Genomic DNA, 26,123 nt, shown 5'->3' with positions numbered 1-26,123 from the left:
GGTAGGCCGCAAGGCCATGAAAGCATTTTACAAGCTTTGACCGAAAGCCTGCCAATCAGGCATGCTTTCAGAAGAGGGAGAGATGCTTTCTTTTGTCTTTCTTTTTCAGGGGCCTAGCATGCGTCTGAAGGGGTCTAGAATCTGGAGACTGTAAAGGACCGGAGGGATCAAACGGGCCCTTCTGAAAACTCTGGTTCCCCCCGACATTGGAGACCAACGTCGGTAAAGCCTCAGCGAATGTGCTCGCACCATGGAATTGTGCGGCATCCGTGGAAGTACCCACTATATCCATTGCAGCAGATCCGAATCCCTCTACCAAGCCGAGGGCACAGGCTGAGGGATCAGATGGTAGAGGCCCAGCTGAAGAGGTAGGCCATAAGGTCTTGGCCTTCTTTTTTGGCGGTTCTAAAGGAACAATGGAGGAGCCCTCCATTCCTAATGCAATCTGTTTAAGGCATTGTTTTTTCCAAGTAAAGGTTTAAAGCATGCAAGCAGCTACATAGGGTCTTGGGTACAAATGCCTGACAAATAGAGCAGGCTTTGTAGTCGTGCAACCGACCCAAGCAGAAAAGAAACTGATCGTGGGCATCCTTGTGGGGAATCTACCGGCCGCACTTGCACTTGTCCTTTCTGGATGACATGAACAGGCATTACAAGTAAAAGGAAGGACTGAAATGGTCCCCAACAGGGTACTTATCTTAATTCTTTGAATCTGATGTCAGCAGTAGCAAGAACACCTGGCGTACGACTGGCGGCTGAGAAGTTCTAAGGGCTGGTGCATGCAGACGCCACTTTTATGGCCCACATTCCCTCAGCCACGTCAGATGTACCATGCACCTCAGAGGGACTGAAAACTTTTGTATACTGGCCATGCATACACAAGACAAGAGGAGTAAACCCCATATTTTGAATACTGCAACACTGGAATAGAAGGACATCTGAATAATTAAGCCTACGTAGTATTTACAGACTACAATAAAAGATGTGTGACACGCCCGTGCACTGGCCCAGTAATTAAGGAGCCTCAGTCCTCACCACTAGCACCAGTGAGGGGCATGCACATTGGGATGGATAACAAGCACAAACAGTAAAGTAGAATTTCCCTTAAGAGCACACAGAGATCACAGTCAATCCGGGACTGACTACTCCCTTTCTCTCCAGATCCCCAATAAGACTCCCCACCGGCACAGCTATAGGGTACAAGTCTCAGCCTGGTGGTCAAGCTAAAACCTCCAGCACCCTCTCTGTCCAGCCAGTGCTTCGTGTCCCTGCCCAAGTAGGTGACACGCACACACACACACGCACACACCCACACACACACCCACACCCACACCCACACCCACACACCCCCACACACACACCCCACACACACACACACCCACACACACACACCCCACACCCACACCCACCCACACCCACACCCACACACACACACACACACACACACACACACACACACACACACACACACACACACACACACACACACACACACACACACACACACACACTTTGAGATACGAGTTGTATACAAACACACAGACACTCCTGGGGAAGGCTGGAACAGGTTCTCCAGCTATGCCCCCTTCTCCACCCAGGCTATAAGGTAGAAATCACTGCCCCCTACCACTAATATCAGCTAATAAGGCCCTTCCCAAGGGTGTCCAGTTTTACTGTGCAATACTATTATTATCCAATTAGTAAGTATGACTAACAGCAAGGCTTACTGGAATGGCTTGGACAGTATCACTATATAGCATGCAATGTACTCTAGAGCATAAATTACATCTACACAAAACAGCCACAGTTGAAAGGTTTACAAATATTTAATAATAAATAATAAAAACACGTAACAAATCTCCTCAATTCAACACAGTGCTAGTCAAGAGTTCAGACATCACAGGAAAATGCTTAAAATAATACTGTAGAATAGTCTGACAAATATAGAAAACAGCTAGTTTAATCTTACTATTTTCTATCCATTACTAAGAGAAACAATATTCTAAATAACTAACATACATACATAGCAAAGGCAGAGTACTGGTGATGTCCTCAGTTCTGAAGACAAATGTAAAATGCCAATTCTTTCTCTCTGAGAAAGTCTTAAATTGATTTTAAATTGCATAATTCTTAACTGTTCTGATTTAGCTTCCCAGGCTAACAGAAACTCAAAATTTACATTTCTTTCTGTAACGTGCACCTGCAGGAAACCACAGCAATAAGACATTATATATGTAAAAATCTAGCAATTAACACTGGTCTCTGAGTTTGAGATCAGTTATACAATGCTTGACTTACCAGCTTTCTTCCAGCTGAGAGCACTGTGGTTACATTTTTGAAGCAAAGTACAACATATAGTTTAATCATAACATATAGTTCTCTTTTACATTTGTAAATTCAAGCCTGTGGATTATATTAATACTTACAACTCACATAGAATTACACAAGATTCTATCTGGCTGGGCTGGCAGCCTGTCAGTTTTTCACAACATGTAGCTTTATTTCCTTTTGCAAAATAGGTTGTTCTACAATTACTTACCTCCATATATACACGCTGTAAGGTTAATGCGGCTTTCTTAGGAATATCTTTCTTATTTACTGCAATATCAACATTTGTGTTTTACTTTGTACTCACTTTTATCAATACTGTGGCCTAAAGCGATTAGTGCATTACCCTGGTCAACAAACTATACTTGAGAATTACAATGGCAAAAAAGGATGAATTTACAAAGATGCAGTCAAGTAAGAAGTTCAGTTGTGTAAGTAAATTTAACATAACAGATGTTCAAATGATCGCTGTTGCAGTAGCCTTAGCTATGTGGGTTATAGCCATCACAGAATATTACTGTTGGCCATATTCTAAATCTTCAGGGCACCTTCCATATACACAATTAGCTCAAGCTGAGACAGGGGGAGAATGGACTTAGCAAAGCCTGTTCTGGATCTGGGAAAGGAATCAATTTTATAGTTCTTTGTAGAAGTGTGTATAGAGGACTATGTTGCTACCTCTAGAATATTTCTATAGTCCATCCCTTTCCAGAAAGCCACCAGAGAAGAAAAAAGCCCTTGTGGAACAGGGTGTAACCCTACCTGGAAGTGGCTTATGGTGTTTATTACACAAGGGAATAGCATGAGACAACTATTTGGTAGTCATCTGTTTTGAGACTGGTTGGCCTTTCCTCTTATCTTTCTAAACAGCTGATAAGGTTCCAGCTCTGTCTAGGTAGTACCTGAGCTGCTCATTGATATCTAAAGTTTGAAGGATCCTTTTTCCCTTGCTCTAGAGTACAGGAAAAAAAAAAAAACTGGGAGATTGCTACTCTGGCTTAAAGATCAAGTGCAATATTTTTAACCAATTCTTTTTGTTATAATTTCCCTTATTTTCTAACGTGGGCTTTCTTATTCGAAAATGTGCAGTTACTTCAGTGGACTTAAAATAAATTTAATGAAATGGTGTTTCTGTTTACTGTAGAATGAAAAACTGTCCGATTACTTCCCAATTCCATGCCATCCAGCCCAGACTTCTGATAAAGCATTATCCTGGAGAAACAGTTCTGTAGTCTGCAGCACATTTTACTAAGAAAGTAAAGTACAGTTTTGTACCTACCATAAATGTAGATGTCCGATAGATATGCAACTGCAGTCCTGACATATGGGTTGTCCTGCCTCAGGCAGCCCTTCGGTCGGCCGGATTCCAAAGTCTGGGTCCGGCGTCGGCTGATGTCGCCTCTTCCCTGACGTCAGAGCGGCTGGGGTATAAAAGCATCAGCCGACACCATCTTCTTCAGTGTTTCTTGCCCCAGATGCCAGGTGCCCTCCAAGGAAGGCTAAATTTAGAGAATGGATAAAATTCCAGACATGCACAATAGTAATAAACAGATACACCATAAATACTATCCCCAGCTAATATGAAAAAGGAGGGAGTGGACCCAAAAAGATAATTACAGAGGGGTAGGAGGGAGGCAAAACCTGACTGCAGTTACATATCTATCAGACATCTACATTTATGGTAGGTACAAAAACTGTACTATGTCCTTCAAGAATGCAACTGCAGTCCTGACATATGGTTTGAATACGATAGCCAAGCTGGGGGTGGTAGGATCTAAGATAATGATGGTGTAGCTAAAATGCCCTGCAGGACTGCAGAGGCAAAGCTTGCTCGGGATCTGGAATATAAAGGCAGGTTGTAATGCTTGGAAAATGTATGCACGGAGCTCCATGTAGCAGCTTCTAGAATGTCCTTTGTAGCCACCCCTCTTAAAAAGGCTGTGGAGGTGGCTGTTGCTCTGGTGGAGTGTGGCCTGATATTGGCTGGAACACCTTTTCCATGGAAAGAGTAGCAGAATCTGATGCAGTTTCCAATCCATTTTGAAATTGTTTGTTTGGAAATTGCCTTCCCTTGTACTCCAGGAGCGTAAGCTACAAATAGTTGGTCAGACTTTGTTGGCCTTTGTTCTATCCAAGTAATAGCGCAATTGTCTGTGTATGTCCAAAGTGTGCAGAAGTTTTTCTCCTTTATTTTGAGGTTTGAGAAAGAAAGTAGGCAGGTGAATTGCTTGGTTCAGAGAAACCCTGGATATCACTTTTGGCATGAATGAAGGATTGGTTCTTAAAGAGACTCTGTCCTGATGAAAAATGAGAAATGGAGGTACTGCCATGAGGGCCTGTATCTCAGAGACTCTTCTTGCTGAAGTAATTGCCAACAGGAAAGCTGTTTTCCAGGAGAGAAATTGCAATTCTGAAGATGCTGCTGGCTCAAAAGGAGGAAGAGTTAATTTTTCCAAGACGAAATTGAGGTCCCATGCAGGCACTGGTGGTTTTATTGGAGGTTTGATATTCTTTATCCCCCGTAGAAACTGTCTTAGCAAAGGATGTGAGAACACAGGTGGATCACAGCTGTATTTTGCTGAAATTGCCGAAGCGTGTATTTTTATGGAAGAATATGAAAGGCCATTGTAAAACATTTCTGCCAAGTATTCTAGAATCTGTGGGATGTTCAATACTGATGCATCCTGACCCTTGTTGGCATTCCAGATGTTGAACCTCTTCCATTTGGCTAAATAAGTTTTTCTGGTGGAAGGCCTGCGTGCTTCCAGTAGGATCTCTTGAACTTTTTTGGAGAGGGGAAATATGGGGAGAAGTCATGTAACCCTCCAAGCTGTCAGTTGCAATGTTTGCAGGTTTGGATGGACAGTCCTGTAATTGTGCTGGGTTATAAGCAGAGGCCATAGAGGCAGGGGCCACGGTTTGGTGCGAGTTATGCTCCTTAGTAATGGGTACCAGTGCTGTCTTGGCCAGTCTGGAGCTATCAAAATGCCTTTCGGTTGTTCTGCTTTGATCTTCAGTAAAACCTTGGTCATTAATGGTAGAGGCAGGAATGCATAGATTGTTAGAGAATTCCAACTGAAGGAGAGAGCATCTATTCTCCAGGCTCGAGGATGGTGTGTCCTTGAGCAGAACTTTTTCAGATGATGATTGTGGTGTGAGGCAAAGAGGTCTATGTCCGGCCTTCCCCATGCATGAGTTATTTGTGAAAAAATGTCTGGATGCAACATCCATTCGTGGGGGTCCATAATGTTTCTGCTTAGACTGTCCGCCAGGATATTGTCCTTGCCTGGAACAAACTGGGATTGCAACTGTATGTTCAGTTCCAGGGACTTTTCCCAAAGAGTCATTGTTAGTCTGCAGAGGGGGTAAGAATGAGTGCCTCCCTGTTTGTTTATGTACCACATAACAGTGGTGTTGTCTGTCTTTATTAGCAGATGACCTTGAAGAAATTCTCCGAAGGCCTCGATTGCATGAATCACTGCCAACATCTCTTTTTGATTGATGTGCAGATGCAATTCTCAGGGAGCCCATTGCCCTTGAATGCATCTGCCTTCCATGTGCGCCCCCCATCCATGATCTGAGACGTCTGTTGTAATGGTTTTGCTTGCTTGAGGTTTGTTGAAAGGCATGCCTTTGTTTAGCTGGCTTGCCTGTGCCCACCACAAAAATTCCTTTTGTAGACATGGAATGAGTGGAATAATTGCTTCTAAGTTGTGGCTGTGTTGAGACCATAGACTTTTTAGGTACCATTGTAGTTTTCTAATGTGTAGTCTTGCCAGCGGAATCAGGAGAATGCAAGATGCCATGAATCCCAGGGCCTGCAGGATTTTCCTTGCAGTCATCTGGGTGTGCTTTGCTAGGCTTTTGAAGTAATCTGGTAATTGTTCTTGTTTTTTTTCTGTGAGGAAAGCCATTTGTGAATTTGTGTCCAGTTCGGCTCCTAGAAAAATTATTTGTTGGGATGGCAGAAGTCTTGATTTTTGAATGTTGACTGTGTATCCCAAAGCCTGTAGTAAGTGAATGACATAGTCCAAGTTTCTCATCAAGGCTTACTGGCTGTCCGCTTGTATAAGGCAGTCGTCCAGATAAGGGTACATTTGTATCCCCTGAAGTCTGCAATGTGTAATTACTGATGCCAGGCATTTCGTGAATACTCTGGGCGCAGTAGATAAGCCAAAAGGCAATGCTGAGAATTGATAATGCTCTGACCCTGCAAGAAATCTGAGGTATCTTCTGCAGCTGTGTCTGATTGGGACATGCAGGTATGCCTCCTTGAGGTCCAGAGTAACCAGCCAAAACCCCTTGCCCAGCATGGGAAGGAGTTGCTGTAACGTCAGCATTTTGAATTTTGGCACAATGAGAAAAGTGTTTACACAAGTCCAGTATAGGTCTCCATTGCTTTTCTTTTCTTGGAACAAGGAACAGTCTTGAGTAGAATCCCTGGCCTTGTTCCTGAAGAGGAACTTTTTCTATTGCTTTGATTTGTAGCAGCTTTGAAACTTGTATGAGTGCCTCTGCCCTTTGATTGTGTGGCAGGTTTGGCATGCCTTGTCTTGTTGGTAAGGTATGGAAGTGGAACCTGTAACCTTTGTCTATTATGTTCAAAATCCTTCCGTCCTTTGTAAAAACGTGCCAATTCTTTGAAAATAAGGATAACTTTCCGCCTAAAGGAGCTTCTCTTTGAGCCTTGGTCAGCGGTGTCAAAAACAAGTCATTGTGATTGTCCCTGTGGAGCAGTGGGAGTCCCTGCGCCACTTCTCTGATTAGTTGGTTGCCATTGGTGGCCCCTGTAGGAGCCTCGGTATTGCCCTCTACCTCGAGCACGCCTGCTTTTTCCCCTTTGAAACTTGTCAGTGTCTGGAAAGGACCAATTCTTCGAAGGCCAATTCCTGCTGAACCTTGGTGTCTGAACCTGGAGGAAATCTTTGACTGTTTGTACTGATTTAGCCTTTTCCTCAATTGATTTCAACACACCCTGTGCATTAGCACCAAATAGCTTGTCTTTTTCCAGAGGTGCATCTAAAAGCTTTACTTTAACATGGTCTGGCAATGACTGTTCTTTCAACCAAGCATGTCTACGTATGACGGCCCCTGTCATAGCTGCCCTACATGAAGCTTCCAATGCATCATAACCACACTGAAGAAAATGATTGCTAACCTGCTGAGTATTATGCACCAAATCCTGCAAAGCCTTTCTATCTAAAGGCTCAGGAGAGGCTAACTTTTTCTGCAAATCATCCATCAGAAAATCCTGATACTGAAACATATGAAAAAGACAGTTAAGAGCCCTCAGGGCAAGGGTGGTAGAGGTATAAACTTTCTTACCCCACCTCTCCAGGGACCTAGCTTCCCTGTCTGCGGGCAAAGGATTCGTGGAAGTGGCCACTCCTTTGGGCCCGAGAAATAGTTTCTAGGTCAACAGAGTGGGCCTTAAAGAGATGCTTATGAGTTTCAGGAACCCTATAATATCTGTCAGGCTTGACAGGAGCAGGAGGGAGAGAATCAGGAGAAGTACTGGAGTCTGAGTACACATCATCCAATACATCTAACACTGGGGGAATAGCTAAAGGCCTGTGCTGGGGTAACTTAAGGAAGGTCCGAAGCCTTTTCCTGGAAACCGAGAAGTCCTGGTCCTGCCACTGAAAATGCTCTCTCATGGAGTGCAGAACTTCCCCGAAAGAAATATCCTCAGGAGGAGAGGCAGAGGGAATGGATTCATCTGCATCAGAGTCCTCGTAGGCCGGGAAGGGTTCTTCCTGCGAATCTGAAAGTCCTGACTCACCAGAGGCCTCATCTGAAGAATGGGTATCTGTCTGCTCAACCCTAGGCCTTTTGTCTGAAGGCGGCTGAGAACCTCTGTCTGGATGAGCCTGGGAGCCCCTGATTAAAGAAATTAGATCTGCAGCTAAAGTCATGATCTGTTTATCAGAAGTGGGAGTCTGAGAAAAAGATTTAGGAGAGTGAGACTTAGCCTGGCTGGCAGCCTTAGCACGTGTGTAGGCCTTGATAGACATAGACACAGGAGGCCTAGCTGCCCCACGTGCTGGAGTAACTTTGTCCACCGGTATGGAGTCAGGCAAATCTTGAGCTTCGGTTTCAGGTGGAAAAACAACAACCGGCACCGGGGAAGGCTCCGGAACCGAAGTGTGCGGTAAAGTGGTGTCGGCCTGGAGCAGTTGAATTACCGCCTCCGAAGAGACCAATGCACTCGCGGTAGGCTTAGGCGTGGTGTCGGTGGAAGTCGCGGGCCGCGAAGGTCGGTCCCGGTCCTTCCGTTTTTTGGAAACGTGTGCTGTCGGAAGTTCCGATGACATGGTATAGGAGTAATTTTCCCCAAAAAAGTCTTCAGCAAATTCTGCCCGGCGCCTAAGTGTGCGCTTATTGAAGCGAGCACAGGCAGAGACGTTGTGGTCTGTGCCGAGGCAGGGAAGGCAGTAAGAATGGAAGTCCTTATGAGGTATTTGTTTACCACAAGACAAACAATTATTAACTTTTTCAGTTTTGTCTGACATCGGCTGAGGCAAGAAAAGGTTCCCCAACGGGGTACTTAGCTTTTTGATGACTTCGGTATCTGAAAACACAGGAGCTGGCCGACCGGCACTTGCAAACTGCTTCTGCTTAGGGCACCGCGTGGCAAGAAAGACTGAAGAAGATGGCGTCGGCTGATGCTTTTATACCCCAGCCGCTCTGACGTCAGGGAAGAGGCGACATTAGCCGATGCCGGACCCAGACTTTGGAATCCGGCCGACCGAAGGGCTGCCTGAGGCAGGACAACCCATATGTCAGGACTGCAGTTGCATTCTTGAAGGACATCTAGAATGCAGCACTGAAGGAACTAAAGTAAAAACAACAGATTTTTGAATAAGAAAGCCAACTTTTCAAGATGAAGGCATAATTATAACAAGATGAAATGGTTAAAAATGTTGCACTTTATCTTTAAAGTAAACTCTTAGACCATCTTAGGCATAAATGTATGATATGATCTCAAATAAGCCCTGTCCCTGTCGGGGGAAAAAGGGTAAGTGCTGACTTCTTCACAAGAGATTGAACTCAGGTACTCTCAGTAGATGTCAACAATCTTCCAAGTTAAGAATACCTCAGTTTAGCCTTATGAGCGGATTCAAATGAAACTATAAGCCTCTCAAACATAAAAATTCAGATTGCAAGGAATAGCTACCAGATTCCTAGATGGATGGGTATTGCAAGACCTCTTTCAAAAAATGTTTAACTTGAGCATTACTAAAAAAAGGGGGACTCCAAAGGGCAGACAAATGCACCTTGATAGAAGAATACAAAAGACCACTGGGCAGTAGCTCACACAAAATCTACAGCCAGAGGCAGCCAGGCCTGAAAAAGATCCTGGTTCTTTATCATCAGCTAGAACTGGGCTACCCTGCCTAAGTAACTATAAGGGGTTATCAAAGACCAACCCCCATCTTCCAGCAAAGTAAGCCAGGACATTTTCCCCTGCAATGTCTGTAAGTGGCTTGCCCAAACACTTGGCGCTTAAATAAGAAGCTCCCATCCCAGACAAAGCAGGCTAAGCCCATGTAGGTCTTCTTGTGGGCAACATGAATACACTGAAAACTGTTTAGGATATTAATGTGCAAACTTTTCACAAGCATGCGTCAGGACTGAAATCTGAACTTTTAACAGCTGCAGAAAAAAAGGAAGGCAAGCTCATGGAGATTTCAAAAGCCTCAATTTCTCCAAAGTGATTATCCAGTGGGGAAATCTAGGGCGACTAATCACCACCACCCTTATTAGTCTTCTCTTGGACAAGGTAAAGTGAGGTCACATGTGAGGTGTGATCAGTCAGTGCACAGATGCACAGGCACAACTGTTTAGCTTCTCAAACTGCCAGACTGCTGCTGACACAAAAAATGAAGCCAGCTGAGAAAGGCCTTTATGTTTGATTAATTTCTGCAGAACTTGTAATATCTGCTTTCCTTGCCAGAGTCAAATAAAAAATACAGTTAAACAGCAATTATTTAGGCATGACAGTATAAATCAAACTTACCTACAGTAGCTCTAATCAAAGGAGAAGAGTCTCCAATATTTTTCAGACATTCTGCTTTGATAAAATCTGTTACGCCATTTGGAAAGTTGTGGAAATGTGCTTTGACATTATTCTTCAAAATCAGACCACTAAGAGAACGTGTGGCCTCATCTATAACAAAGCAAAAAGAACAACAGTCAACTGTTGGTCAGTATACAAGAAACACTTGCCAACTTTTATTCAGAGTATCAGTTTTACACAGTCATTTAAAAGCAATGTGAAGTAGGTGTACTTACAACTGATGTCTTAATGCAGTATCATATATCACTGTATTTAAGAATATTTCAGGCTACACACAAACTGTGCCCCTAATCAATGGTGTGTTGTTCCTTTTAATAACAAGACTATACGTGCTACTTGTAACTCAAACAAAAAACACTAAGCAAGTGATCATAAATACACAAAGCAAACAATAAAATTGAGCATGCAAACCTATCTTCACAGGACAACATGCTCTGAAAACTTTACAATTTGGGTGATCAACAAAATAAGACCAAAGTACCATCCTGAAGGCTTTGTCTTAAACCCTTGATCCAACTGCAAAAAGAGGAAGTTAGTACAAATATACACACTACTGATTTTCAGAACTAGTTCAAACATAAAACTCCACAGAGAATACAAGAAAAAGAAAAAATAATCTGGTTCCACACAGCAGTGAAAATCAATATGTCCTTTATTGTAGTAGGTAAGTGCTTTCTCGGAATAACATCCGCTTCATCAGACCAACAAAGATAGAAGAGCAGTTACTTTTTTAAACACTAAAAAATCCAATCAAAAATCAGATAAAATGTGCATCATAGCTAAAAGCCATGTGATAAAATACATCTGTAGAATATATAGATTGTTAAAAAATTGAATAAAACAGACTAAAAAAAAAATATGTACTTAAAACTGGTAACAGTAGTAAAAAATAATAAAAGATGGACTACTGAAACATATATGATAAAATATTAAGAGAGATCAATGCTTTAATTGCCGTGCTTTAAGGAAGGGTTTCAGGGAAACTCTGTTGTTTAAACCAGGAGGTTTATCAGCTTGAAAGAGCAAAATCCATTTCTGCTCACTAGATTCTCTTCTATTATTTATGTCACCTCCTCTCTTGGTACTATGCAGAATCTCTAGTACCATAAAGCTAAATTCATGTTCTTTACCCTCTTTAGCTACATGTAGTGATAGTGCGCTGGTTTCTTTAACATTCCTGATATCGCTTAAGGTGTTCAAGTATTCTATCCTTAAACACCCTGTTCGTTTTCCTTATATAAAATGAGAAGCAGGTAAGTACAACAGCAAAAATAGACAGCATTTTGTGTTCGACAATCTGCATAAAAAGCAGTATCTATCTTAAAACCCAAAGTGGGATGTGTGAAATGATTACCAATATGTATATGTGTACAGGCCATACAATTCCTACACATATATGTACCAAGTCTATCGGATATTATAGTTGATTTAGTATAAAAGGATCGATAACAGAGCTGACTCTTGAGTGATCTATTATTTCTAAAAGCAAAATCTGGCTGTGTGCCAATGACCCCCATTCAACTCATGTACAGTAGATAGAATATCCCAGTTCTTTTTAATAATATCACATGCTGCATGCACATTACTGGCAAAGGTCAATGGCATCCTTAGTTTATTCCTGGAGGTATAAGTGGAACCTTCACTTGAGAAAGTATTGTCAATATTATCCCTGTTAATACTAATGGGGAGGGGGGAAAAGTATGCCTGGCACTTACCTGATCTATGCCGCCATCCTACTGCTATTTGAGAATCAATAAGTTTACTACTATAGCCTCTTTCTAAAAATTCTTGTTTAAGTGTTTGTAATGCAACAATGAGACTATCATCATCATTAAAAAGTCTCATAGTTCGAAATATCTGTCCTTTCAACACATTGAATTTCGTATGATTCGGATGCATACTGCCATAATTTAGAACATTATTCTTTCTAACAGTTTTCTTGTACAAAGTAGTAGACACAGTGGATAAATTATTTTTAATAACTTTAACATCCAAAACCTCTACTTCTTTATCAGAATATTCATAGGTAAAACTCAAAAAAGTATTCAACTGATTTAAGTATAAAAGAAACTCTTGTAGCCGCTGCTCTGAGCCATGCAACAAAAAAAATATAATCCACAAAACATTTATACCATTTGATGTTAACCTGGTATTCATTATTCGAAAGTACATGTTTAGCTTCCCAATTAGCTAGGGATAGGTTGGCGTAGCTATTAGTAACTTTATAAACATTGGTTTAAACAACAGAGTTTCCCTGAAACCCTTCCTTAAAGCACGGCCATTAAAGCATTGATCTCTCTTTTAATATTTTATCATATATGTTTCAATAGTCCATCTTATTATTTTTTACTATTGTTACCAGTTTTAAGTACATATTGTTCATTTAGTCTGTTTTATTCAATTTTTTAACAATCTATGTATTCGACAGATGTATTTTATCACATGGCTTTTAGCTATGATGCACATTTTATCTGATTTTTGATTGGATGCTTTAGTGTTTAAAAATGTAACTGCTATTCTATCTTTGTTGGTCTGATGAAGCGGATGTTATTCAGAGAAAGCGCTTACCTACTACAATAAAGGACATATTGATTTTCACTGCTGTGTGGAACCAGATTATTTTGCTTTTTCTTGTATTCTCTGCTTTTTGCATCTGATTCCTTATTTGGTTCAAGGACTGTTTTCATTTGGTATAAAACTCCACAGAGTTGTACAAAACATGTGTTGATGAATAAGACAAAACTAGTCCCACCAACAGCTTTATTTAGCCATACATAATATACATTTTCTGGCCCCACAGCAGTGTAACCACCAAAACTTTGTGAAAATAATAGTTCTTACACCTTCCCAAAAGTTAATATGTTTAGGACTAAGAGTAGCCACAAGTATTTAATGCATCAACTCATCGTTGAGTCTTCTAATTAATTTTTTCTCAGGTCATAAACTTCCACATACAAAGTACATTCACAAGCAGTAACATCACTGCATTGAGCTCAGAAGCATGTGTGACTCCAAGATCCTCAAATGTAACATCAAGGAACATGGGTGTGCCTAGCCCATTACAAAAAGGAAAATTACTATATGCAAAAGTACACTTGGAATAGCCAGAGGATCAAAATCAGGAACCAGAAGGAGTCACCACGAAAAAAGAACCTCCGTTTATAATACTTTATATTTTTGTTATAAACGGAGGTTCTTTTTTCGTGGTGACTCCTTCTGGTTCCTGATTTTGATTACCTGGATTTACTTGTCGGAAGGCGTCTCTGAGTACCAGTAACAGTTCCATCATACAATAGCCAGAGGATAAAATTCTGCATGATGGGTCTGGCAAGACCATACAACAGAAAGACAATGGCAGAAGTATAAAAATGCATGATGACCACCACCCAGTCCCTCCAAGAAAAAAAAAAGTTGGTTTGCACTTTGCAGACTACTCGCATATCTATAACAGCTTATTTCTGCAAACCTTCAGGTAACAGGCACAACACTTGTAGTATCAACCATCATTCACAGCCTCCACAGCATGAAAGCACTGTACAGACCAGCTAACAGCAACAGCAAAGGGACCTGAAGGCAAAATCCTGCAACACAGAAGTGCTAAATAAAGCACTACGTCTACAGTGTCTTGTAGAGGAAAGAAGAACAGGCGGCTGCTGAAAAGGATACCTACAAAAGAAATAAAAGAAAACAAGCACTGGAATGAGCCAACTATGTGGTAAAAGACTCCTTGAAGGCTGTTAAGCTGAAGTGCTACAGACAATGCATTTGCTTTGCTGTGGATATCTGGCCTGGTGTTTTTTCTGCTACTGTGTGTTTGGTTTCTGTATTGTGGATGAGACCTGTGGTACAAAAAGCCCTTCACTGCACTGGCAGCTAAAGGTCAGCTGACTGTATTAAACTATGTCCACTTCGAGAGTGTATTTGGGAAATTACCGCTTCTTGCTATCGGCAAAGGAGAAAATAAATAGTTTGCCCTCGCTGAAATCATAAACCAGTCACAGAAAATCTCAACTGAATAAGCATATTCAACATATGAGGGAATTCACACCTTTCTAGATCCTGTTCCAGGAAGGCAGACAGACAAAAATGAATTAAATGGGCAAAAGCTCAGAAACTATTCCTGAAAAGAAAATGAGGGTTGATTTTTGTCAAACATACAGAAAAGCACAAACAATAAGTAGATTTCAAATTCTCCTCCTCACGAACATTTACAAGCGAAGAAAAATAGTAAATATCGGCAGACAGAAATAAGGAAGATTCCCAAGAGTATGTAGTCATCTGTGGATGTCTAAAAGGAGCAAAAAAGAAATCCACAGGTATGCAGAAAGAGCAAAGATATGCTATCAGCCATGAAGACCACCCACAGAGTTCCTGGCCGAGACAGACCTCGTTAACATATTTTTATTTATTTTACATTTGTTGACCGGGCTAGTCCAGCTGGATATGTCCATTTTCAGCAGAGGCCCGGGGAGAAAAGCTCCTCAAAAATGCAGTCAAATTTATATATAAAAATAACAATATTTCACAGGTACAGGTACAATACAAGATTAAGCTATTTTATACATGATAGATTTTACCTATATGAGTACATTAATATATAAGCAAATATTTTCACTTCAAAACATGTTTGATTACAGAATCATATGACTTGTAACATTGTTAACATAGGTAGGTAGTGTTGATGACATTTTAGGGATATTGACGAAGAGATTTTAATAAAATATAAGTCCTGTTATCTTTATGGTTTTCAATAGGCAATTAGTATATACAGTTAATAAGACAGGTGTCTTGGGGGGGGGGGGGAGCATGAGTAGTTCGTCTGGGTTCACACAGGGGCATAACCAATGGGATTTAACGTAGGTTTTTCAGCCTGCTTTTAAATTGTGTTAGTGAAGAAAGGGAGGTCAGGTCACTGGGGGGGGGGGGGGGGGGAGTTCCAGGTTTTACCCACGGTATTAGAGAACAGAGAGTCACCAGCCTTATTGTAGGTTTTGCCTATTTGTACTAATATTTTATTAGATGAGCGTAGGGTCTTAAGGTTGTTTTAGGGGGTGATAAGGTTGGTAAGATTTAGAGTGTTAGGCTGATACAGGATTTTGTAGGCAACTGTTAATTGTTTGAATAGAAGTAAATTTGGCAACTCTAGCCATCCTAGTTGTTCATAATTAGTACAGTGATGGGTTCTGAATATAGAGCCTGTTGCAAATCTAGCAATATTGTTATAGCAGACAGCCAGTTTGTTCAAGTTGTTTTTTGAGTGGTTAGTATATATAGGGAGGCGTAGAGGAGGGTGGAGATTAAGTGGGTCTGGGCAATAGCAGACCTTGCTAGTGAGGTAAGAAAGGATTTGATTCTATAGAGGGAGCCTAGTTTTTTGTTGACTGTTTTTATGGTACTGTTAATGTGAGTATCAAACTTAAGGTTATTATCAATTAGTACCCCTAGCAGCTTTGTGGTAGAGTCAGGGGATATTATGGTTCCATTGTTTGATGTAACAGTAAAGTATAGTGGGATGGCCCTATGGGTGGGAGTAAAAAGGAGGAGTTTGTTTTTTTTGGAGGTTCAAGATGAGGCAATGGTGTAGTAACCATTCCTCTACTGTGTTAAACACATTTTGGGTGAGGGACTCTAGGTCTGATGGAGTGGGGGCTGAGCATATTAACGTGGAGTCATCTGCGTATTGTAGTACGGTAGCCTGAGGAATTACAGAATGCAGGTCATTGATAAAAATAGAAATCAGAAGAGGTCCAAGTATAGAGCCTTGGAGGACACCAAGTGCAATGGGGAGATAAGTTGTTCTCCCACACCAAGTGCAATGGGGAGATAAGTTGTTCTCCCACAGAACTGCCTGTTGCATATTGTTTAAGTAGGACTGAAACCATTGTATAGCCAGTGCATCTAGAGATAGGTTTTTGAGTATGTTTATGAGAAGTTGGTGGTTAACCATATTGAAGGCTTTAGAGAGATCAATAAAGAGGTTTGAGGATAGAGTGTTGTTATTGCGATTTTTGTTTATACAGTCAGAGAAGGATAAAAGGGCAGTGGTAGTGCTGTGAAATGGCCTGAAGCCATGTTGGCAGTTAGCTAATAAGTTATCTATCAGGTGTTCTAACAGTTGCTTATGAATGCATTTCTCCATGATTTTTGCCAGTGGAGATAGTATAGCAATAGGACTATAGTTGGATAATTCCCTGGAGTTTCCACTTTTATGCAGGGGGATAATATGTGAGATCTTCCAAATAGATGGAATAGTTCCCTCAGAGATTGTTCTGTTAATCAGAATGGAGATGGGGTAGGCTATGGCATTTGCAGCTTTTTGCAGATATTCTGCAGGAAGGAGATCAGCTGCGGTGGTGGTAGGGTTGAGTTTCAGAATAAGGGTATGGATAAGGGATGTAGGGACAGGTTTGAGATGAAATGAGGGAGGTAAGATAGTAGTAGAGGAAGTCAGAGATGAGCTGTCAGGAGTTAGTTGATTGGCAAGAGACTGAATGGTCTCAGTGAAGAATGTGTTAAAGGTATTGGCAATTTGCTTTAGACTATCATGGTCAGTACCTACTGGGGTGGGTGTGACAGAACGGCCTGGGTGTATAAGTGTGTTAATCCCTGCCCAGAATTTTTGTGGTTTGTTTTGCTGGATATGTTGGAGTTGAATGTAGTAGTTTCTTTTGTCTGACCGAATGGCTTTTTTTGCATCATTTCTTAGCTGTCTGAACTTTAAGTGATCCTCTGGGCTTTTAGTAGTAAGCCACTTGGCCCAGACTTTATTTCTGAGGAGCATTTTTTGTTTGGTCACTTTTGAGAGCCAGGGGGCAGGTTTACTCCTAGTTCTAATGGTCCTTTTTGGAGCATGGAAGTCTAGAATACCTAAGAATTTAGTATTAAAGTAGATTACTGCTTCCTCTAGAGGTAAATTTTTGAGGGGTGACCAGTTACATGCTTTAAGTTCAGTTTGGAAGATGTCAGGGTTAAATTTTTTGTTGCTCCTTATTGTTCTACAGGTGATTGGGCTAGGGATGTCAGTCTTAAATCTGATTATGAAGGTGAGTGCATGGTCGCTTATATCCTCAGGGAGAGTCCCTACTTTGTAAGTTTAGTGATGTCTATTTATCAGAATCCAGTCTAGGGTGCTTTCATTGTTATTGCGTTTATTGGTCCTTGTGGGGGAGCTAATTGAGTGAACCCGTGTAGGTTAATATGAGCAGAAGGCTGTTCAGAAGTACAGCTTTTCCAGTTGATATTAAAGTCACCGAGTACTATTGTTTCTTGGAGATAGTTGGTGGAAAGCCAATTTAGGATATTTTCTAGGGCGAGAGACTATTTTTGAGGTCCATAAAATTAGTAAGAAATTAGAAGACTACATGAAGACAGATAAAACCTTTGATGACATGACAGATATAGTCAGAGGATGCTTGGACCGGTTACAAAATATGATTAAATAAAAAGAACTATTAAAAGGAAGAAAAGAAGCCACCAATGCCAAATTTCTAACTCATGGAAACCAGTGTAACTGATCACGATAGATCAAGAGAAAAAAAAAACTTAATGACTAATCAGACTATAGAAGCTCTGGAAGAAAAAACTGTAATGGGTTTATTAAAAGGCAGTCGGGCACAGTGGTGGGACTGTAATGGCTTTGTTAAAAGGCAGTTGGCACAGTGGTAGTAAATCCCTGAGAAACGGATTGTAAATAAGAGAGTTCAAACAACAGTGCAGATTCCAACCAGGCAATCAGGACACCCAATGAGACCAAACCTGTTTCAGATTGCAACATATACTGTAATTATGGAAACCCGGACTTCAGCAGAGACAGCAGTGAGTATGATGAGCAAGATTATCTGTTCCAACACGAGGAGAAGAAAAGCACTAGAATGATGACAGTGGATATATTATGATCACCGTACAATAAATGAACCTGTAACACAGGGCAAACAAGCTGAGCCTAAAGCTAAGTGTTTTACATTATTATTGCTGAATGTGTTAAATCCTCAGTTATCTTATTTTTGTCTTTTCCTCCATTGCAGTGAAAAACTGTTAGAAATTCATTTGGAGCAAAGGTAAACTTCAGTATAGGATTTCTAACCAGAATTTCCCTTATTGGAGTAGAGGTTTAAGCTGATGGGTAATTTTGAGGAATCCTGCATAGCATGACATCTTTTTTTCTATCTTTAGAACTGATAAATGGTTAAATGTGAAGCAGCCTCCTCTCTTCCTTCAGTGTGTGGCACCCCTTTGTTTTACTGTTACAGTGAAAGTAATGTCTTGTAATGAGGGAAGGACTGGCTAAAGGTATGCTCTACATTATGTAGCCCAGAACTGCCAATTGACAGCATGTGACAGTTAGCACAGTCCGGGGGTGGCATTAATAACTTGGAGACATATTTAGGCCAAAACCAATGGCATAGGGTGGAAAGGCAGACTCGAGCTATGTGAACAACTAAGGAAAGAAGTTGAATGCACCGAAAGAAGGAAAGAGGAGACGTGTTTATTAATCAATCAGACAGAGGTCAGAAATATTTACTATTAAAGTTTCTGTGTATTGTTTATCCACTGACATATGAGAGACATCTGGCACAGTATTAAAGAAATGAGACTGGCAGGGAAACATTGAAATATACACTGACTGAAAGCACATAAGAATTTAAATGAAAGAAAAAAGGGGGAAGGTGGGAGTCGCAAGAAACTTTATATACACAGAGTTAATGGCAGGCATTGAAATGTTACTATTTACAATACAGGAAGATATATGAGGAGCTGTGGCATAACAGGTTCGTAAGTACTAAGCTAGATGCTCTTGCGGGCCATTTAAGCCTAGACACAGTCTCTTTTTGTGCTCAAAATAACCTATCCCACTTGGTTATAGACTGGCCTTACCCATTCCATGGTTGATAATTATACATTATCCCTAATGAGAATAATTAGGATCATACCATAGATAATCTGAGGAACCCATGCATGAGATAAAGCATTTAGGAGCTGCATCTGTCCATCAGTAGTACAGGGGGCAGTCCTGGGATACATTTTCTGTTTCCCATCCATAGATCTAAATTGCTTGAAAATGGGCAGGGATGAACTCTATTTTACGTGGATGAAGAGGCTGTTCCAAAGCAGTGGTTTCCTCTGTGAAATATACCTTCCCTCCAAACTATTCTGTTGATGCTGCGAAAAGAGGTTTAGCTCCCTAGATGAGTATTTCTGATGACATTTCACTTGCTGCTATGTAGTGAATCAGTTTGCAATGGGTCAGAGTATGCCTTGTATGCCAGACACAGGTAGTAGTCTGTAGGATACACAGTAGACAGGGTTTTGAGTCAGTCCATGTAAGACAGGTTGTTTAGGCCTTGTATGCTTTTAGTAAGGCATCTCTGTGGGCATCCCAGTTGCTGCATGTGTCTGAACAGATAAATGCCAAAGGGGGCAATATACTCAATAATAATTGAATAACAGGAGAAGGATCTGTTTAAAATTGAATTAGCTAAAGGGAGAAGGGGAACAAAGTTTTAAGTACACTGTAAGTGAAGTACAGAACAATGACACTCGGGATTGTACAACTGGCACAGGATTATTTAATAAGGAGATAATAACCAACAGAGACAACAAAGATGTTGTGAAATGGTAGAAATGGGCAAGGGCTTTAGGGGAAGTAAGGCAGAGAAATTACTGAATAACTGGTGATGGTGGGATGTCAGCTGGATAATAAAAAAGGAAACTAACTTAAATCAAAACAGAATATTGAGAGGGTGTTTTTTTAACTTATTGTTTAACAGTACAAGAGAAGTAAAGGGCGGGTCTTCTGGTGCTAAACTTAAGTATATCCAATAACATGTTATGTATAGAAGATACCTCGTTATCTTAAAAAACAATGACAATGTTGTAGTACAAAAGTGTTTACAATCCTTAGACAGCAGATATTAACATCAGGTTATGAAAGGAAGTTACAGTGCCAAACATAGTTCAAACACACCAGAAAGAATGAACATAAGTGGTAGCCCAGCAAAACAAATGTACTTCTTACAGTTAAGATAAACAATGGTAATATAATGAAGGGTGTCATTAAAGACATGATGGGAGGAGCATGTGTAACCAAATGTCTCAGAAAGCAAAACCTGGGCAGTTGTTAAAAACCATGGGGAGAACAGCAGGGGCTGCTCGTGCTACAGAACTGTAGGAGTGAAGCCCCCCCCCCCCACCTGTAGAAAGAAAGAAAACAAACAAATCGGTCCTAGAACTCCTGCAGGAAAAAAGAAAAAGAAAAGGAAAACAAATTGCGAAGTCCCGGAACTCTGTGCATGCATGCTTGGAGTTCCTGGAACTAACAGAACTCCAGACTGCTGTGTCAGGCAGTCCGGATAGGGGGAAAGGCATCGCTGCCCTGCAGATGCCCAGAAGTCTGTGCGGTGACGAATGCATAGAACGGAAGAACTCTGGACTGCATCGTCTGCAGGCTGGGGCTTACTCTCGTGGGGAAAGGGGCTTGCATGGATGGGATGAGAACAAGCTTGCGTGGGACAGGGAACGGAAGGGAAACCAGCCATTAACTTCGCAACAGGAATTCAGGTACTGTTAGCTTGCTTTGAATGGGACTGTGAATTCAGGTATGGGAATGAAGTGTGTGTGTGTGTGTGTGTGTGAAATGCCACAGTTGCTATATACTGGTGGCTAGAGAGAACACATGGTGCTGAGTAGAGAATACCTCAGGCTTGAATTCTGTACCTTGGGTGCAGGTGGCAAAGGCCTGAATTCCCTACCCACCATTTATAAAAAATCTGCAGATTTTTGCCTCATATTTTTTCTATTCTATTCCTCATAAAATCTGTGGCTTCTGTATTTTTGCTTCCTTACACAGTCAGTAGTGCAGTGGTGCAGTGCTAGCATTGTTGCCTGACCACTACAGGTTTTCTGGTTTGATTCTTGGCTGGGGTGCCTTCTGTGTGGAGTCTTTATGTCCTCCCATCTTACAAAGACATGTGGCTGGAGTGTTTCTCCCTGGGCCTCTGCTGAAAATTGTCTTTTGTTCCAAGTCAGACTTTCCTGGTTAACAAATGTTAAATAAATAAAAATAACAGGCATTTGAATTTCAGACTTCATATTCTTCAGAAAGTACATGGTAACACAAAACCTTTTATTCTAGCAATTTTCTAAGTTTATAAGATGGATATTTTAAATTTGTCCCTATTTTTGGGACTGTATTCCCCCATTATTGGCTGCGTCCAGGTTTTTTGTGCTAAGGTTGAGAGCTATGGTGAGAACTGAATTCACTGAATATGTTTGGGGGCTGTATTCCCCCATTACTGGCTTTGTCCAGGTGTTTTTTGCTAAGAGGTTGACAGCTATGGTGAGAACTGAATTAATTGAATATGTTTGGGGGCTGTATTGCCCCATTATTGACTTTGTTCAGGTGTTTTGTGCTAAGAGGTTGACAGCTATGGTGAGAACTGAATTCACTAAATGGTTACCATTTAAGATTGTCTTCCTCTCTTTCACAAAGCAGCTGATGTGGCATAGTGGAATGTTGCTCTGACTGTTTTGCACAGGGTCCTGGGTTCAAGTCTTGGCAGTGAAATGTATGGTGGTGACACAGCATTTTATTACAGCAACTTTCCAACATTATACAAGCAATGTTTAAAATGTGTCCCTGGTTTTTGGGCTTTTGCCCCCCCCCCCAAATACATTTTAGCTTTTTCCAGATTTCTTATGTTGCAAAGTTCAGAGATACAGCTGAGTGTTGAGTAGATTTTACAAGGAGCTGAGAGCAGTGGAACAAAAGTTTAGTGCTGCTTAAGCTAAATCTGCTTGCATTGTTAATAGCACAACAGGTAGTGTACTTGCTTTTGATGCAGAAGGCTGTGGGTTCTACTTCCCCAGTAGGTAGATGCATTGCTGATACTGTAATTGTGTTGTAAAGGGGATGGCTGCTGCAGTCCTTCTTGGCGAAGATGTCCAGTAACTAAGAACCTGTTATCAGTTTGCCATCCATTCTCTATTGCAGTATTACTAGCTTACCATTTTTTAATAAAACACAGGCAATTTATTCCTCAAGGGCAACAGGGACTTTATTTGTAGATGAAACAATGAAATATAAAGTTGTTTGCTAGCAGCAACCTCTTCATTAGTTACAGATTTCTTTAATGTGGAATTATTTAGATGACTTTTACTTCTTCAGAGATTATGCATATTTACGGATACTGGTGGACTGTAGAAGTTTGAGCAGACTTTTATGATGGAAATGTTCTGAACTGGGCAGTTTTGTCATTATTGGTGCATGCATTTTGTTGTATTGTTTACTGGAAAAATGTTCAAAACAATAAATTTAAAAAGCCTTCTAACAATTGTACTGAATATAATTTAATGCAATCAGGAAGGTGTATCAAAGAGCATGTGCATGTTTCGTGTGCAAAGGGCCTATGATTTGAAAACAGCCCAAAGTTAATCTTTATCTGCCACTAGCAAAATGTATTTTCTTTGAATGTGGGTTTCAATGCTGTTTCAATGAATGTGAGTTTCAAGGGCAGAGAAGTTTTAATGCTAAGTCTATTTGCATTTGTGAGACTGCATTGCTTTGTTTAGCAGATATCTATTAGTGTCTTGCTGTAATATGTAAAATAAAACTTTCAAATGAAATCCAAATTATCGCAGAAGTAAAGCAGTATGCACACATTACAGTGTTTATGGCAAATGTGGCGAAATAACCAAGGAATGGGACACTGGAATGGCTGCAGGGGGAGGCTCCATTCGACCATGATTTTGTGTGTGTGTGTGTGTGTGTGTGTGTGTGTGTGTGTGTGTGTGTGTGTGTGTCTGTGGAGGGGGGGGGGGCAGCAAACTCAAAGACAGCCCCGGCTGAACTATTATCGTTCAACTGTCCAGATTTTTGCAGAATTAATAGATTTTGCTTCTTATTTTTGGTTTGTTCCTTATATAATTTGTGGTTTTCTGGCAAATCATTTAGGAATAAAGTCACTACATAATGACAGACATTGAGGTTCAGACGTCATAACCTTCAGAAAAATGCATCCTAAAGCAAGACCTGTTATTCTATCGACTGTCAGTTTATACAAGAGCAATTTTTAGTACTGTTTGTGTGTTCCCCCAATATATTTGGCCTTGTCCGGATTTCCTGCATTAAGAGGTTGAGAGGTACGTGCAAATAAATCACTTTATAGAATTAGAAATATCCAAACCTCTCAACTGTCCCCAATTTTGGCTCAAAATGTTGCTCTCCCACTAATAATCCCTCCGCAAAATGGCAGTTTTGGAAGAAAACCTGGCGGGTTTACAATTATAAATAACTGTAATGATCAGAGTTACAGATTATTTTAATTCAGAAATGCATGTAGATTCTCTTATTTTGTCAGTTGCTCAAGTTAACAGCACTAATATTAAAAAGCTGTCCCTTCTTTGACAGGTTCCCAGCTGTATTGTGTGGCAATTTTATATTTCTGCATCACATTTTTGGTCCGTTTTTCATAAAATTGTGGTTTTCTGACAAATTAGTGGCAAATCATTAAAGATTGAAGTTGGAAAATAATGGCAGACATTTGAGTTTCAGATTTCATACAGTTCAGAAAATTCATACTAATGCAAGACCTATTACTACTCTATTATCTTTCTAAGTTTATAAGAGCAATATTTAAAAATTGTCCTTATTTATGGGCCTGTGTCCCACTTCTATATATGGCTTCATCCAGATTTCTTGTTCTGAGGTTGAGAGGTGTGTGTGTCAGAGCCATCACCGTCAGCCAGAGACATTTCAAATTGTGACATACTTGTTGCACCCCACTCCCCCATGTAGTGACTCTGGATGTGTACAAGTAAGGTAAGGAGCAGTTATGCAGTGTAAGTGTGCAGAGTATTCCCCCATCCATGGTAGACACAAGTACAACAGTGGCTTTTCATCTGTCCTTGATTTTGCAGAAAGTTCCGGTTTTCTGTCATATTTTTATACTGTTGATTTATGCTTCTTATTATTCAGAAAATGCATGCTGCCGCAGTGCCCTGTTGCTCTGTGTTTAAGTAGCAATGCTTTAATGACCATCAGGTAAGCTTGGCAGAGATTGTAAGATGCAAGTAAGCTTTAATAAGCATACTATTAAAGAATTACCAACATTGAAAGCCTTTTTGTTGTTGCCACTCAGAATGTTTACATAACTAGATAGCGTATAAGCCTTAGGTATTGAAATGCATATGACAGTATTTGTAATAAAGGATAGGATTACAGTATTTTCAGAAGCCCATTACATTTGTTGGAGACTTGCAGTCCTCTTTGCAGGCTTTACCCGTAAACTAAACAGAATGCCAATCTATCATGTATGGTCCTTAACTTGTGCAGTAATCCTTTAAGCAATTTATCTTGAGCTTGTATCTTGTTTGCTGTTCATTTTTTACTTTGATCATGTCTTCCTCGTGAAACAAGCAAATAGTTGTCAGGCAGCAGGTCTTTTTTGGATAAGAAACATTTTTACAAGTGAGGGTATCGCAGAGATTGCCACCACTGGAGTAAGTACAGTTTTGTACCTACCATAAATGTAGATGTTCGAGTGTATACCCTGCTGCAGTCATCACACTTGGGTTATCCTGTCGTCAGGTGGTCACGCAGTCGGCCCGAATTCCAAAGTCTTGGTCCGGCGTCAGTTGCTGTCACTTCTTCCTCTACGTCAGTGCGCCAGGGGTATACAAGAGGCATCCAACACCATTTTCTTCAGTTTTTCTTGCCCCTGATGTCAGGTGCCCCCCCAAAAGGTGGTCAGTAGATAGTACCAATAATAAAAGTTTAGCACAAACAAAACATCCCTCCAGCTATAAGCAAATACACCACAAAGGTTGTATCAGATTTTAAGGTACTGAAAGGTTTCAGTTAGGTCAGAGGGGATGGAGGGAGGGTAACCTGGACTGCAGCAGGGTATACACTCGAACATCTACATTTATGGTAGGTACAAAACTGTACTATGTTCATTGTGTTACCCTGCTGCAGTCATCACACTTGGGTTGAATCCCAAAGCTAAGGATGGGAGGTGGAGTCAAACAGGGTTAGAGGAGGCTAGAAGGCCCTGCAAAACTGCAGTGGCGAAGCCAGCTCTAGACCTAGAGTAAAGTGGTAAGTGATAGTGTTTGGTGAAGGTGTGCACTGAACTCCAAGTTGCAGCTTCCAGAATATCCTTGGTTGGTACCCCCCTGAGGAAGGCTGTAGATGTAGCTGCTGCCCTGGTGGAGTGGGTCCTTTATGCAAGCAGGAAAGTACAGTTTTGTACCTACCATAAATGTAGATGTTCGAGTGCGCATACAGCTGCAGTCATCACACTTGGGTTATCCTGCCGTCAGGCGGGTCCTCGGTCGGCCGAATTCCAAAGTCTAGGTCCGGCGTCGGTTGTCGTCGCTTCTTCCCTGATGTCAGTGCGGCAGGGGTATAAAAGAGGCAGCCGACGCCATTTTCTTCAGTTTTTCTTGCCCCAGATGTCAGGTGCCCCCCATAAAGGAAGGCAAAACATGATGTTATGCAAACATACATAAGTAGATAAAACAAAACAGTAGTTGCAAGCAAATACACCATAAAGGAATATCCCACATAGGTTGTATGATAAAGGTGTTTGGCATAAGCCCTGTCCTAAGAGGGGATGGAGGGAGGGTAACCTGGACTGCAGCTGTATGCGCACTCGAACATCTACATTTATGGCAGGTACAAAACTGTACTATGTTCATCGTGCATACAGCTGCAGTC

At 41.0% G+C, this 26,123-nt stretch overlaps 1 protein-coding gene across 1 annotated transcript in view; it reads right to left on the bottom strand.

Annotated features, from left to right (window-relative positions):
- The window catches only part of TNPO1 (transportin 1), a 3,819,238-nt gene that overhangs the window by 3,292,683 nt on the left and 500,432 nt on the right, over window positions 1-26,123 (bottom strand). Inside the window, exon 3 of the mRNA XM_044064437.1 lies at window positions 10,349-10,498. Coding sequence (XP_043920372.1) covers window positions 10,349-10,498 — 150 coding nt within the window. The remainder of the gene's footprint in view (window positions 1-10,348; window positions 10,499-26,123) is intronic.

The sequence above is a fragment of the Protopterus annectens genome, chromosome 2.part2 (genome assembly GCF_019279795.1).
Source record: "Protopterus annectens isolate FY-2018-M chromosome 2.part2, PAN1.0, whole genome shotgun sequence".
In the NCBI taxonomy this organism is placed as follows: domain Eukaryota; kingdom Metazoa; phylum Chordata; order Ceratodontiformes; family Protopteridae; genus Protopterus; species Protopterus annectens.
This window is presented reverse-complemented; position numbering and strand designations above follow the sequence as displayed.